The 14,331-nt window shown below is 38.7% G+C and overlaps 1 protein-coding gene across 1 annotated transcript in view; it reads left to right on the top strand.

Annotated features, from left to right (window-relative positions):
- The window catches only part of LOC149251735 (uncharacterized), a 56,645-nt gene extending 42,956 nt beyond the window's left edge, over nucleotides 1–13,689 (top strand). The window contains exons 4-5 of the mRNA XM_089453976.1: nucleotides 10,389–10,475; nucleotides 10,687–13,689. Of these exons, the coding sequence (XP_089310102.1) occupies nucleotides 10,389–10,475; nucleotides 10,687–13,230 (2,631 nt within the window). The 3' untranslated portion in view covers nucleotides 13,231–13,689. The remainder of the gene's footprint in view (nucleotides 1–10,388; nucleotides 10,476–10,686) is intronic.
- The last annotated feature ends 642 nt before the right edge of the window (nucleotides 13,690–14,331 follow it).

The raw sequence follows: 14,331 nt of genomic DNA on the forward strand, positions 1-14,331 counted from the left end.
ATCTCTAATTGCATGCATGCTCCCAAATGGACTAGTGCTAAGCATATAGTTGCTCAAATGTTTCCGTAGCATGGCAGACTCCTCCTCATCAGGGACTAATTTATCCAATGCTTTCATATAACCAGATAGAACCTCTGGATCTAGGTGTGGTTTTCTCTTGCTCCCCCCTCAGGTGTTGGTGTTGAAAGCCATGATGGATGATAGTATTTAGGTGTTAGAACATATGTTAAGTAAAGCAATGGAATGTTTAGCATATCCCATCATTTTTCCACCTCTGCATGAATGTAATTGTACAAGGTGATATCTCTATGCTCAACAATGTCTTTAATCTGCCCTAACATGTTGTCCATTTGCTCATACACCTCCCCAATTATTGGTCGATCTGAATTTGCAAACTTGATTATGTAAAAAGTTGGTTTGGTGAATTTCAAAACATATTTAATATGTGACCAAAAGTAACTATCAAGAATAATGTCCTTGGCTACATTAGCACCATCTCTATCAGTGTTAATGTCCTTCCATGATTCAGAGGTCACCATATTAGTTAAATCTTGTCTCACCTATACTAGCTGCCTAAAGGTGAGGTAATAACTTGAAAATATTGTTTTTGCAAGTTTAAGCAATTGCAACTTGGAGTAAGTTCCATAAAAGTAGTTTACCCTTATACACCCTGTGACAAATTTAATGAGTTGCTTCCCTCTCTTGTAAAGCTCTTTAATCCATCCACATTCTTTATGCTTCACAATATCATGCATCAAAAGGTTCAATGTGTGCACCAAGCACCTAGACCGAAAGATATGTGGATGAGTATGCTCAAAAAAATTTCCTGCTGCATTATCAGTGATCACTTGAACCACATTATTAGGACCAACATCTTTGATTCATTGTAATAGGATATCTACAATATTTTGGGAAGTTGAAGTGATGGAAGAGGAGTCACGAAAAGCAATAAACACTGCACCACTAACAGAAACACCAACAACATTTATCAAATATTGGTTTCTAACATTTGTTCACCCATTTGATACAAAGGATACTCCACAATTCATCCACTCATTTGTAAAACGTGTCAAAGCTCTTTGAACCTTTGCTTTTTCTCCTTCTAATAACATTGTTCTAACTTTCTCATAATTGGGGCTCTTATATCCTTTCGGGGCTTCAATAATGGCCTTAACCATATCATGCCAATAGGGAGAGCGAAGCACATTAAATGATACACAACAAGCACAAAGAAACCAAACTATCTTTCCATCCACATCATCCTCCCAACAACATTCAGGAAATCCCCTATTGTTTTTCTACTTCCAAAGGTTGCAAAACTACCATGAGGAGATGAGCTACCAAATCTAGACGGTTGCACTTGATTCATAATGCGTTTTTTTTTTTTACCCTGTTGCACATGTTTTGTCATAGTTCCAAGGAAGCAATTGTACCATTTTTTTTTTCAAAGTTCAGAATCATCAACTAGCAGATATTATGTCATTGTAAACCCATTCTGCAAATTTGTAATGTAAATGATGCTGGTATGATCGTTAATTATGTAATAACCTAGATAAACCTATGATTTTGGTGACAAATTTCATCATAGGAGGTTTTTCGTCTCACTGATTATCTATGTTTCTAAACACAGATGATCGGTAGAGTTTTTCCTTCTAGCGTCATCCCAAAGCTAGGGTGGGATTTATTATTGAAGTTTTAGGTGAGTCCTAGTGTTCTAGTTGAGTCTATTGTAAAAGTGATTTGAGAATAATTTAAGCTAATTGGATAAATTATTTTATTACAAATCACTTGGTCTACTAGTGTGTCACAGAATTGGGTAATTATTTGAGGCTCTATAACGAACGGGTATTCCCCCTTTGAGGGTTGAATTTGTAAAATCTTATGTAAAAAATATTTAAGTGCATGGCCCCTCATACTTAGACACCATGGTTAAAATATTTGAGGGTGGAAAAAAATTAATCCCTTCATGAGTCAATTAATTAATTTTTCTGGCAAAAATAAAATTAAATCCTAAGCCAGAAAATTAATTAATTTAGAGTCAAAATTAAAATGTTAGAGAAATTAATTTCTCCAAGTGGAAAAATTCGTGGGTCTAAAAGAAGTTAATTTTTGGAGGTCCCCCACCAAGGAAATATTGGAAATTTCAAGAAAATTTGGACCCTTGGACCTTGGTGCTTAAGTCAAAGTCAAAGTTTTGAATAAATTAGTTCAAATAATTATTTTTGAACTGATAAAAAGTGGATTTAATGAGAAATTCGAAAATTCCTCAAAAATAAATATTTTCGATGACAGAGATTAAAAGTTGATAAAGTATTTATCAATGGTCGAGATTATTTTGATGGGGATCAAGCCAACTATCCGTTATTTTCTACTTGGAGGAATTTCTCTATAAATAGAAGACATTTTGCTTTTATTGGGAAGATGATTGATCTTTGGTTTGATGTAATTTTGTAAACACTGGTGTGAAGCCACTGTTCTGCTGGAAATGTTTGAATCTCATAATAAAAGACTTTGGGATACAGTTCATGGTGTCTTTGTCTCATTGATCTGTGGTATGTGTTGGGTATGTGCTTTCCGATACTGTGCTTCAATATATATAAATTGTTATTTCATTTGTAGATGATAGGAACATTTTATTGGTAAGCTTTGGGCTTATCTTAGGTGATCCGATTCATTGTATGATCTGGCAATTCTTCTAGAGTCTGCAGGTTCCCCGACCTTTGGGCTCTAAGTTCACAGACTGTGGGCATAGACTGACCTTGTTTGGACTTTGAATACTTTATGTGATTTTCTTACTTCGCTAAGGTTGTGGCTAATATCTATCTTTCGAAATACATCTAGCCATTGTCAATAATTTTATAAAAATTATTCAAAAAATCTTTCAAGCATTGTATATTTGTATATAATTTGTAAATTATTTTTGGAAGATAATTTTTTGCAAATAATTTTTTCTAACCCTTGTTTTGCAGCAATTGGGTTTTGGAGTTTTATTCTATTTTTGTATATATTGGGTTCTTTTTGGGATTTTTTTTTTTATTTGTACAGGTGAAATCTCTCAAGGATCAAAAAAAGGAGTAAATTTTTTAAGTTTCCAACCCTTAAAAGCCCTAGACGTCTAAGGTTTTTAGCCCATTTTTGCAGGTTATTTATTTTCAAAGTGGGGAAGAAACCCATTTTTTGAAGGCCCTAGCCCTTACCCAACCTGAAAGGCTAGTGTTTGGGATCTATTTTGCAAGAATTAAGAAGGTCGTAAGCCGTACAAGGGCTATATCTCATTGCAAAGAAAAGTTTCTTCAAAGGATTGACATTTTATCTCTAAAAATTTGTGATTGTAGCAGTCATAAGGTTTGATCTTTGAGTTTTGAGCTAACATTTTGTGAGTGCGGGTGTTGACGAGTGATTTCTCTCACATATCCAAACTTGGCATAGGCCATTGGGCCTTGGCCCTTGGGGTTTGCTTCTATTGCCTTCATCTCTCATTTTAATTGACTGCATAATTTATATCAGATCTGATATATTGATATAACAGTGGCATAATCATCATAATACAAGCTTAAAGAACCCACACATTAAGCTAATAACTCATACAAGACATCAAAATAAATTACAAGGGTTTGATCTATCAATTTTATTGTTTTATGTTAACTGTCATATAATTTTCAAGGTCTGATTTGAAATTGCAGAGGTCTGATTTGAAAGTTTTAGGTCTGATATAATTGTTACAACAGTGTATTCAGGGCATAAACACACATAAAATAAGCCTAAATTCATTAACAAGTCACTTAAGGCATTGAACATTAATCTTGTAGTTAAATTGATTGCATATAAGTTATTTTAAGGGTTGTTGGGCAATTTCCAGATTTGATATATTTGCTACAACCATTTATGTAGTCATATAAACTAAATAAGAATCATCGAAATTGACTGCTGAAATAAAATTTGCAAACCTCTGAATATAAGGTTGTAGTGATAATAAATCACATATAAATCTCTAAAATTGGGTAAGGAAATTTTACAATTCATAATCATTCATGGTTGAAGTGGTTTGGGCTTAATTTTAGTCATTGGCATCTTGTATTGGAAATCATTGGCTAATTAGATAAGTGCTCTAAGTTTCCTAAATTTCTATCATTGTTATCACTTGTTGGTCAATGTCTTTGTGGAATTATTGTAAGAATATCTCTTGTTGGTGTTGACACTTGTATAATTGAGCACTTTGTCTTGTTTAGGATTGTCTTTCAATATATTGTTAAGTACTCTTGTTATAAGATAATCAACATCAAGTACTTGAATCACATAAACAATCTTAACTCAAGACTCACTCATAATCCTTGCATATCATTCTAGGAATATTCTTGCACCTAATAATTTACCTCCAAGCATAACCCTGGTTGGTAGACATTTAGGACAACCTTTTTCACCTAGCTTGAGGAGCCTAACAGCTCTTTAGTGGTTAGCACGTTGACCTTGCAATTGTCAGAGTCACATTCTTTGCAGCGCTGGAGGCATCGGGTGGTTAGAACATAGAGAGAGGTATCATTAATCAAGCTTTTGCTTGCTTCCCATTGGCTTCTATCCCACAACCTACTCTAGAAGCTAGTTCCAAAATAGTAAAGAGAAAGGAACCATCTAGAACAGACATATAATTAAAAGTAACCAAGATTCTTGCATTTCACCTAAGTCTTAGGATTTGCATAGCATATAGGTTAGTTAAGCATTCAAGCAGTGGTTTTTCATCCGGTCATTTGGTCCTTAATTGATATAAAACAAGTAAGTTGACTCCATAAGGAACTGGTCTCATTCATAATTAAATCTAATCTCTAAAAGCTTGCTAAACCAACCAAGTGGCTAGGCCATTCAATAGTGTCTCCCGAACTTGTTGGTTTCCAACTTGTCTTTCATTTCTATCTTCCATAGGGACTAACCCCCATAGTTTGTTGTTGGGAGACAACTAGAATTTAGTGGGCATGGATCAGAGTGATAACCCCCGCCCTAAGTCATTGTCGCATCGTGCCTATATAATCTGAGTGACAACACACCCTCCTCTATTTGGATGTATTTTCTTCTTTGTTCGACTGAAACCTTCGAAAAATTGCGATCTCCACGATACCCTTTTTGTCATCATTATACAACACCCCACAAAGATGCCTTCTCACACGAGTATATGAACCACTATATGGTTTTCCTCCATGACAACCATGAGGGCACAAAACCTTGTAGCTTCCACCACCTTTTCCACCTTCAAGTTTGGTCACAAAATTCCACAAGGGTGTCAATGCAAATTTCCCCTCTAGCATGTGAGTGTCCCCTTCATCCCCTTCCTCTTCAAACCCTTCCTCCTCATCATACATTGTGTCACTCATATGGGGACCACTATCTTCTTCTTCTTCTTCCCTTCTATTCCTACTCCCCCTTGCCATCATGAAAACCAAAAGTGGAATGATACATAGAAGCCAAAAGAACACCATTTTGGAATATGAATATAGATGGACAATCTGCAATGAAATGAGCAAGAAGAAAGAATGGGAAAGAGTAGGAGAGGGAGGAGAAAAAATACAAACAACAATGACAGAAAAATGAGTTTGAGGTTTGCACTTACCTCTTTAGCTCTTGTACATGGAAGTCCTTCTTCACTCCTCCAAGCTCCTCCTTCACTTCTCCTATCTCATCCTCCTTCATTCCTCTAAGCTCTCCTCAACCCTCTCTTCTCCTCTCTTTCTCCTCTCTTTTCCAAGCTCTACAGAAATACAGGAGTGAGGAAATGAGACGGGAAAATGAGCTTTATCCCCATCTATTATTTTTCTAACTCAACCTAAACCCACCCTAAACTCAAGTTAGAGAAAATAAAAATTAAAAAATAAGTTTTTTCGGTTGGCCGCCATGGAACCGCCCGTCAAGCATCGAATCCGCTCGGGATCCGTACGGATCTATGCCTGATCCGCCACGGATCCGAGGTGGATCTGTAGTTCAGGAATCTGGAACCACAGATCAGGCCTCCACGGTTCTGAATTTCCAAGAACCGTGTTTTCCAGCCCGATCTGCAGTTTTGGATTTCTGAACTGCGGATCCTGATTTGGATCCTTAGGGGGGAGGGGAGGGCATTTCATGCAACATTGGTCTAACCTATGAAAGACTAGTCGTCCAAGTGATCTACAGAGGCCCTGCATCACCCTACGCTGCCTACCAAATGCGCTGCCTCAATTGACTACCAATCTAGTCGTTTTGCCTGCTACTGACTGGGAAACTGACTCTGCAGCCCTCTGGAAAACTTTCGCAGCCTCTGGATCTGAAAATGAGCTCCTCTTCAGCTGGATTGAATTGCCTTCTTGGGTCTTTGCAATGCCTCTATGTAGCCTCTTGGAGAAAATCTCGGCCTCCTCTTTCTAACACTCTGAAACTGGAAAAAAGTCCCTCTGGACTGACTATCTTTTCCTCGCTATGCTTCCCTTCTTTGGCTGCCCTCTAGAAAACTTTCCTGGCCTCTGGATCTGAAAATGAGCTCCTCTTCAGCTGGATCGAATTGCCTTCTTGGGGCTTTGCACTGCCTCTACGTATCCGCCTGGAGAAAATCTCGGCCTCCTCTTTCTAACTCTCTGGAACTGGAAAAAATCCCTCTGGACACACTATCTCTGCCGCACTTTGCTTCCCTTCTCTGGCTCAAACTATTCTAGCAACTGTTGTTGCTCTCTGGAAAATTGAACTGCCCAAGGAAATCGATCTCAAGTGTGCATGTTCTCCATCGACCTCCTCTTATAATCTCTAGTTGGGATTCCAACGACCAAGATTAAAACATAATTGATGGATGAGATTATTTCTGGATCGATCCGTGTGAGTTTCTAGATTATTCACACCTTTCTCAATTAATATTGATTAAATAACGAAATTTCCTAAGTTTAGACTTAACAAATATTAAAAAATTGGTTAATAATCTAATTGTGACCCTTCTAGGTGGAATTTCCATAAACGATTTATGGGTTATGGAGAACTCTTGTGTTTTAGCCTCTCCAATAAATCTTGAGACTAAAACACTTTCGATGCTACAAAAAATAACATTCCCTCTTAGCGAGGAAGGTGTTCTAGTGCTGAAATACTGCTACAACACCCTGTCTTTGTACCACCCTCTGTATGCTACTGATGTCTGACCATTGTGATTCCCTGCCACTGTCCACCAACCACTACGCAATTCTGATTCTACATCTTTGTTGCTACTGACATGGCTATACTATTGCCAACTTTGCATCTGCACCGCAACTCCCTCTCATTTGTTGCTACTGTTATGGCAACTATTGCAACTGAGAAGCATCCAAAATATTGAATCTTTTTTGTCTTTGTGTTGCATTTGTCTCATGAGCATCTGACTGCTACTAGCCTCTGCACTATCCACTAAGGAATCTGCATTGTTGTTGACTCTGCTACTAAGCCTCTTGTTGTGCTGTCAACATTGCATTGTGCTCCTCAGTACCTGATTGCTACTAGTCTGCAATCGTCACTCTGGAATCTAACTGCATCAACTGATACTGATCCATCCTAATACTTAATATTGTGGGCCCTTGTAGCAAGGTAATGATACATGAGGAGGACACCTCAATGGACCCTGCCAATGCTCTGCAACTCTGGGACTATAGCTCCATATCACCCCACCTCACTCCTGGAGGTATAGCTGCAAAGATGGCGAAGTCTTCCTCAAGTATGGAGGAAAACTTGTCTATCTCTGCGGACACTGCTGCCCAATCTTGCTTTTCCTTCTTCTTGAGAGGACATTGAATATTGTAGTGGCCAAACTCGCCACACCTGAAGCACTTGACCAGATAGGTCCTTCTTCTTCTTCTTCTTCTCATGTCCCTGACTGGAACCCTTTGATGCAAGATCCACATTCTCCTTTTCCTTCTCACCCTACGAGCCCTTGTTGTTGTTTCCGTTAATGGTGCTCTTCACGAGTGCTCGCCTCATCTCCTCCTATTGTAAGTCAGACCACATCTTATCCCATCTAGGCAATTGGTCTTGTCCCAAGATACTTTCGACAAATACTTGCCACTCCTGTGAGACAATGTTTAGTACCAAATGCACAAGCTCTGTCCATTGAGGCACTTCCCCAACGACTGGAAGCTGATCACGGACTTCCTGAATCTTGGTAAGGAAGGGATCTATGCCTTTACCCTTTTGCATCTTGATGTTTCTCAGTTTCTCCTGCAAGAACATCTTTTGTTGCTTAGAAGTATTCTAATATAGCTGGTCGAGAGTGTCCCACATCTCCTTGGTAGTATTCTTGCCAGACATATGTGAGACTATATGGTCCCGGACTCCATCTAGGATCATCCACTTCACCTTCGCCATCTAACTCTCGAAGCTGAAATCGTTTCTGGAAATTCCACCTAGAAGTGTCTCAATTAGATTATTAACCAATTTTTTAATTTTTCCTGAGTAAACTTAGAAAATCTGGTTAATTAATCAATATTAATTGAGAAAGGTGTGCATCATCTAGAAACTCACACAGATCGATTCAGAAATAATCTTGGCCATCGATTATGTTTTAATCTTGGTCGTTGCAGTCCCAACTAGAGATTATAAGAGGAGGTTGATGGGTAGATGGAGAACAAACACCCTTGAGATTGATTTCCTTGGGTAGTTTGATTTTTCAGAGAGCAACAACAGCTGCCGGAAGAGTTTGAGACAGAGAAGGGAAGTGAATAGGGGCAAAGACAGTGAGTCTGGAGGAATCTTTTTCCAGTTCTAGAGAGTCAGAAAGAGGAGGCTGATATTTTCTTTGGGAGGTCGCGTAGAGTCATTGCGGAGCTTCAAGAGGGCAATTCAATCCATCTTAAGAGGAGCTCATTTTTAGTTCCAGAGGCTGGGAAAGTTTTCCAAAGGGCCGAAGAGACAGTTTCCTAGTCAGCAACAGGTAAGATGGCTAGATTGGTAGTTGATTCAGGCAGTGCGTTTGGTAGGAAACTCTAGGGTGATGCAGGGCCTGCGTAGATCACTTAGATGGCTAGCCTTTTAGAGGATAGACAGTGCCGAGATTGCTCGGAGAGAGGGTACTTTCCCTCAGAGAATTTTTGTCAGTATTCCTCTTGGATAGATTCGCCAATTTAGCAATATTTATTGCACCGTCACTGCTGCTTAATAACAAAAACCCTTAGTTGTTCCATCGGCTTTCCTAAGTTGGGTTTTTCCGGGGACTTTTGTCCAAAAATAACAGTGTTATATTTTTGTGTGTGTGAGCCAGTGTTTTCTCAGTTTCCAGTTTATCTTCTGCGATATTTTTATTTGTGAAGTTTGTAGTGTGATTAAGTCATTATGGAGAACTCTTGTGTTTTAGCCTCTCAACAAAGTCTCGAGACTAGAACAGCTCTGATGCTACAAAAACTAACATTCTAGGGTTTTTCTTAGAAAGTGTTTTGCTTACTTGAAGCCTTGAGCCATTATTGAGCCTCTCTCTTGAATGAGCTCTAGCTTGATCACTTTGTGCCTTATACCTAGCATTTATCTTTTAAGTGATCTCCCTTGTACCGAGACTCTTCCCATTGGTGAAAGTACATAAAGAGGAAGGGGGTTTTGGTTGAGGTGACATTGGGCTTCTACCCCATTGTTAGCACTTGGTCTAGCTACTTGTCTTGTAAGGTTTCCATCTCCGAGGCCTGCTAGAATTTGTGGTAACAGGTTGTACCCTGTCAATTAGTACATTTAATAGTCTTCAGTTGCACCTCATCAGAGGACCATTGGAAAGATAAAATAAACATCTGTTGAATATTGTTGTGTTTATGTTTTTCATTTTTGTATTGTTGGGTCCTAGATACTACTGTTTATTGAGAAATATTTGTATTCTCCAGTAAGCTCTGCAGTGAAACTCAAATTTAAAAAATGTTCACTTGAACCTGTATGATAATGTTAGTTTACCTCGATTTAGTTCACGCTGCAGAACCTGTTTGGTGCAACTCAGCAATTTATAATAATTGTGAAATATGTGCCATCCTCTCTCGCAAGGAATGCAACTACGGATTTTATGTTGCCTTGGTAAAATACGCTTGCCACTGAGAAAATAATTTTGAATAATGAAAAAAGTGTATGGTAAATATGATTTTTTGTTTTCTTTTTTTGTTTTTGAACAGAACAGTGTTTAAAATTCTTGTCGTATGAGTTAATAACATCATTGACATTTTAGACTTGAGTCTACAAGATGGATGTTAAGTGAACTCTTAAGATCTGAAGGTCGATTCTGTGCTGGGTAATGCCATGGATTAGTATTGCAGTTGGCTTCTGTGATGGACAATATTGTGCATTAGCATTTCAATTTGGCTTTTGTGATGGATAAGTTTATGACTTAAGATTACTTTGTCAAGTTTGATATCATAATGCTGATAATTGATCAGTCTTCAAAATGTTATCAGGTTGCATGTAGGGACTATCCTCATTCAAGGCATTGTTGCGTAAGTTTTCCTTTCAACAGCACACCTCACAAGAAACATTGTGCTCTGGTAAGCTTATTGAGGCACAGTCTATTTAAGTTCAAAGAGTTTGGAAGAATTGTTATTATTTGCTAAAGTTTGGTTTGAATTGTACATGTGATTTTGTGATGTATGTTGTATTTTTCTGTGCTTTCTATTTACATAGAGATTGCTTGTGATAATACTGTATTTAAAAAATACTTATCTAAGACATTGTTCCTCATGTAATTCAATTGTGCAGTGTCATTGCTATGTATGTGACAAGCCTGCTCCATGTTTGACTTGGGGCCAAGGAAATTCGATGAGCGATCACTGCCATGCCTCAGACAGAGAAGAGAAATGGAGGAAGCTAAGACATTCCTACAGGCTGAACAAAACACAGATGATATCACCACCAATTATTGATGATGTCATACCTCAAATATCTAGTGGGAGATCTACATTTATGTTTAGCGAAAGTAATCAAAAGGGTGTAGATGCAGTTACAGATATTCCCTCAAACATTTGCCAGAATGCAGCAAGTCAATTCATGCCTTCTTCATTGACAGACCCTGTCCTTTCACGAGCGACTTTTTCTTCTGCTGCTATATCCAGTCATTTGACTGGCCAGAATAGAAGCACTCTCGCAAACTCCATGAGTTCCATAGGTCCAGCTGGCAGAAGTAATAGCATTGGTAGAAGAGCAGTCACATCTGCTTTGTCAATTAGTAGCCATGGTGGTGTGCATCAATTCAGGTCTCCCTCATCCACAGAACATATGAATACTCACTTTCATAATGGAAGAACTGGCCATAGCAGCAGCATGCACGCAAGTTCCAGGAGTCCTGGCTTTTCTACAAGCAATCAGAACCCTTGCCCTGAGACAGGACCTGCATCTATATATGGTTTGTATGGTTGCATGCCTGGCCATTTTGCAAGAATAAGTCAGAGTGGAAACATACATACTAACTCTACGTGTCCCACAGTTCAGCCTGGCAGATACAATCCAGTGGGTAGAAAGGAAATTGCATCGGCTTCACTAGACATTAACCTTGATGCTGCAGTTCAATCTGGGTGTCTCTCATCTACAAACAATCTAAACCCTATTGTTGACACAAGCCACCAATCTACCTTTGGTTTCCATTGTTATTTACCTAACCATAATGCAAAGATTGGCCAGAGTGGAATCATGCATGGCATCTCCATGAGTTCTCCAGGTCAGGCTGGCAGGAGTAATCAAATGCGTATAAAACCAGTTACCTTTGTTCCATCAAATATTGGCCATGTTTCTGGGAAGCAATCCATGCCTTGCTCATCCAAAAACAATCTAAATCCCTCCTTGCAGCCAGGAATGGTCCCTACTTTTGATTTGCAAGCTAATTTCCCTGGACACAGTGAAAGGATTGGGCAAAATGGAAGGAAGCTTGCAAGCCCCATGAATTCCACAGGTCAGGCTGGTAGCAGTAAACAAGTTGGCTCCATCACATCTGTTCCAATGGACATCAGCCAAGGTTCTGCACATCAAATCAAATCACCTCCTTTTACAAAGAACCCTCCCTCTTGGACACAGACTCTCTCTACCTTTAATTTGTCTTCTCATTTACTTCTCCATAATGCAAGGATTGGACAGGATCAAAGCATGCTTGGAAACCCCATGATTTCCACTTGTCAGGATGGTAGAAGTGATCAAGTCGGTACAGGAACTGTTGCAGGTATTCCCTGGAATGTCGGCCATAGTTGTGCAGATCAGTTGAGGCCATCTTCATTTACAATTGATCTGAACCATCCATCTCAGACACAACCTACAAATCAATTAAGGTTGTCTTCATTTACTAACAATCTGAAATCAAATCCTCCTACACAACCTGCAAATCAATTCAGGAAATCTTTATTTACAGACAATCTGCAACCAAACCCTCGATCTCAGACAGAATCCCCCTCTACTCTTGGTTTGTCTTCTCATCTGCATGGGCAGCCTGATATTAGAATTGCAAGCTCCGCCAGTTCAATGAATATGGATGGCACAAGTCATGATGCCAGTACCAATGCAGCTGCAATGGTTCCATTGTATAATGGATGTATCTCTGTACATCCTGGGGGATCCATCCAAAAAGTGTCTTGTTCATCTACGACCAACCCATACTCTGCATCAACAAATCTTGAATCTTCTGTTAGCATGGTCACTCATCTCCCTGGTCAAATTGGAAGCATGTATGGAGGTTTCACACTAAGGGACATACAGAATCTTCATGGAACTGACCGCAGTATCATGGCTACAAGATTTCCTGGAAGCAAAATAAGTTCTTTGGAAAGCAACTCGATGGAGACAACAGAACCTCTGAACATGTCATCAAGCAATAATGAACAAAATATCTCGGAGACTTGTTCAGCAACTCAGAAAGTTAATCAATCTGCTAATGAGGGAGATTCTATTGACGTACTCTCAAAGAATGCTACTTCCATTCAGAATGCTACGGTTGAAGCAGAACTCAATAGCCTACGTGAATTTCTTCTTGGCAGTGATTTTGATGAAAATTTGTATATCCAGGATACTTTATTTACAGATACATTTCAGAACTGTCTTGACCAGTACAGCTATTCAGAAGTGCAGCCTATGATTCAACCTAGTTTTTCTGAACAGTTATTGTCTTTATGTGACTCGTCCACACATGCGCCACAAGCAGAATCAAATATTCATATTTCTAGGGGTGTTTCTACTCTTCCGATTATGAGCAATTCTGATCATTTCCCCGCTGTCGAGCAGATTCCGGCCCTTTCACCAGTTCGAAGTAGAGCTACAGACTAGTGTACATTTCCAAGCCTGTCAAAGTTCCAGTTTATTGCTTATTCGATTATGAAAGTAATCCAGGCGTTGATATTGATAATTGCAGGCATATGTTTGTTTTTAGGTAGAGAATCAAATTATCAGCATTGAATAGGTAATGCCATGCTTGCCCAACATATTTTTCCTAAACTCAAAAGCAACACACATGAAATATCTGCAAGACATTATAGATAGATTTATTTGCAAAATGCAAGTCGTATTCAAGTGACCAAGCACTAAAGTTGATAAGACTGACCGATATTTTACTGCAAAGCAGTTGTTAGTCTCACAAACATTGTTTGGCATACGAAATTTTGAAACTTTCAAGCCTCATTCCATCATTTATGCATGGTTTGATGGTCGATCAGAGTGGCATAGTAATCCAAGGTAAGATAATCTGCAAAAGGTTTCTAAACCTTGAAAGCGTCATTTTGGATTGTGGCATGTTTTAAATCTTTGTCATTGGTGCCATTATTTTGTTCTTGACATGCGTTGATGTAAGAAACAATTGGAAAACTTCACATCAGGCCAGGTCATCATTGCAACTCTGATCACAATTGTTTCATCATGTTTTCCTCTATTCATCCTCACCAAATCAGTTTTTGTCAGGAATCGTTGTCAAAATTGTTACATTTCAGCTATCTTGGAAAAAAAACATGGAGTCAGATTATGTAATGCCTTTTCAAAATTATTGGAAGATTAATGATTTTGGAAGCAGATCAAAATCTTTCGGGTGAAAATGAGATTGTCTACGGAACTATGGTCATGCCCTCTTGGGTAACATTTTATGGTTGAAATGCTTTGAATTGCCCTGGAAGTCAAATTTACCAATTGGCAAGTAAACATCTTTCCGTGGTTGGGGTAATTTATATGTGAGACACGTCTTCAAATTCGTTTTGGTTCAATTTCCTTCCCGAAAACTGTATTTCGAATGCATTTTACTTTGCTTACAATTTTATCCCGAGTTGTGGGATAGGGTGTTGGTGGCAAGTTCTAATGAGCATGAAAACCAGGCTTTGAATGTATGACTAATCTATAACCTCAGATAGATATTGTAGATATTGTTCATACATCTAGTATATG

The sequence above is a fragment of the Pinus tabuliformis genome, chromosome 7 (assembly GCF_031772625.1).
Source record: "Pinus tabuliformis cultivar Carrire ecotype Pingquan chromosome 7, CPIR1, whole genome shotgun sequence".
NCBI lineage: Eukaryota > Viridiplantae > Streptophyta > Pinopsida > Pinales > Pinaceae > Pinus > Pinus tabuliformis.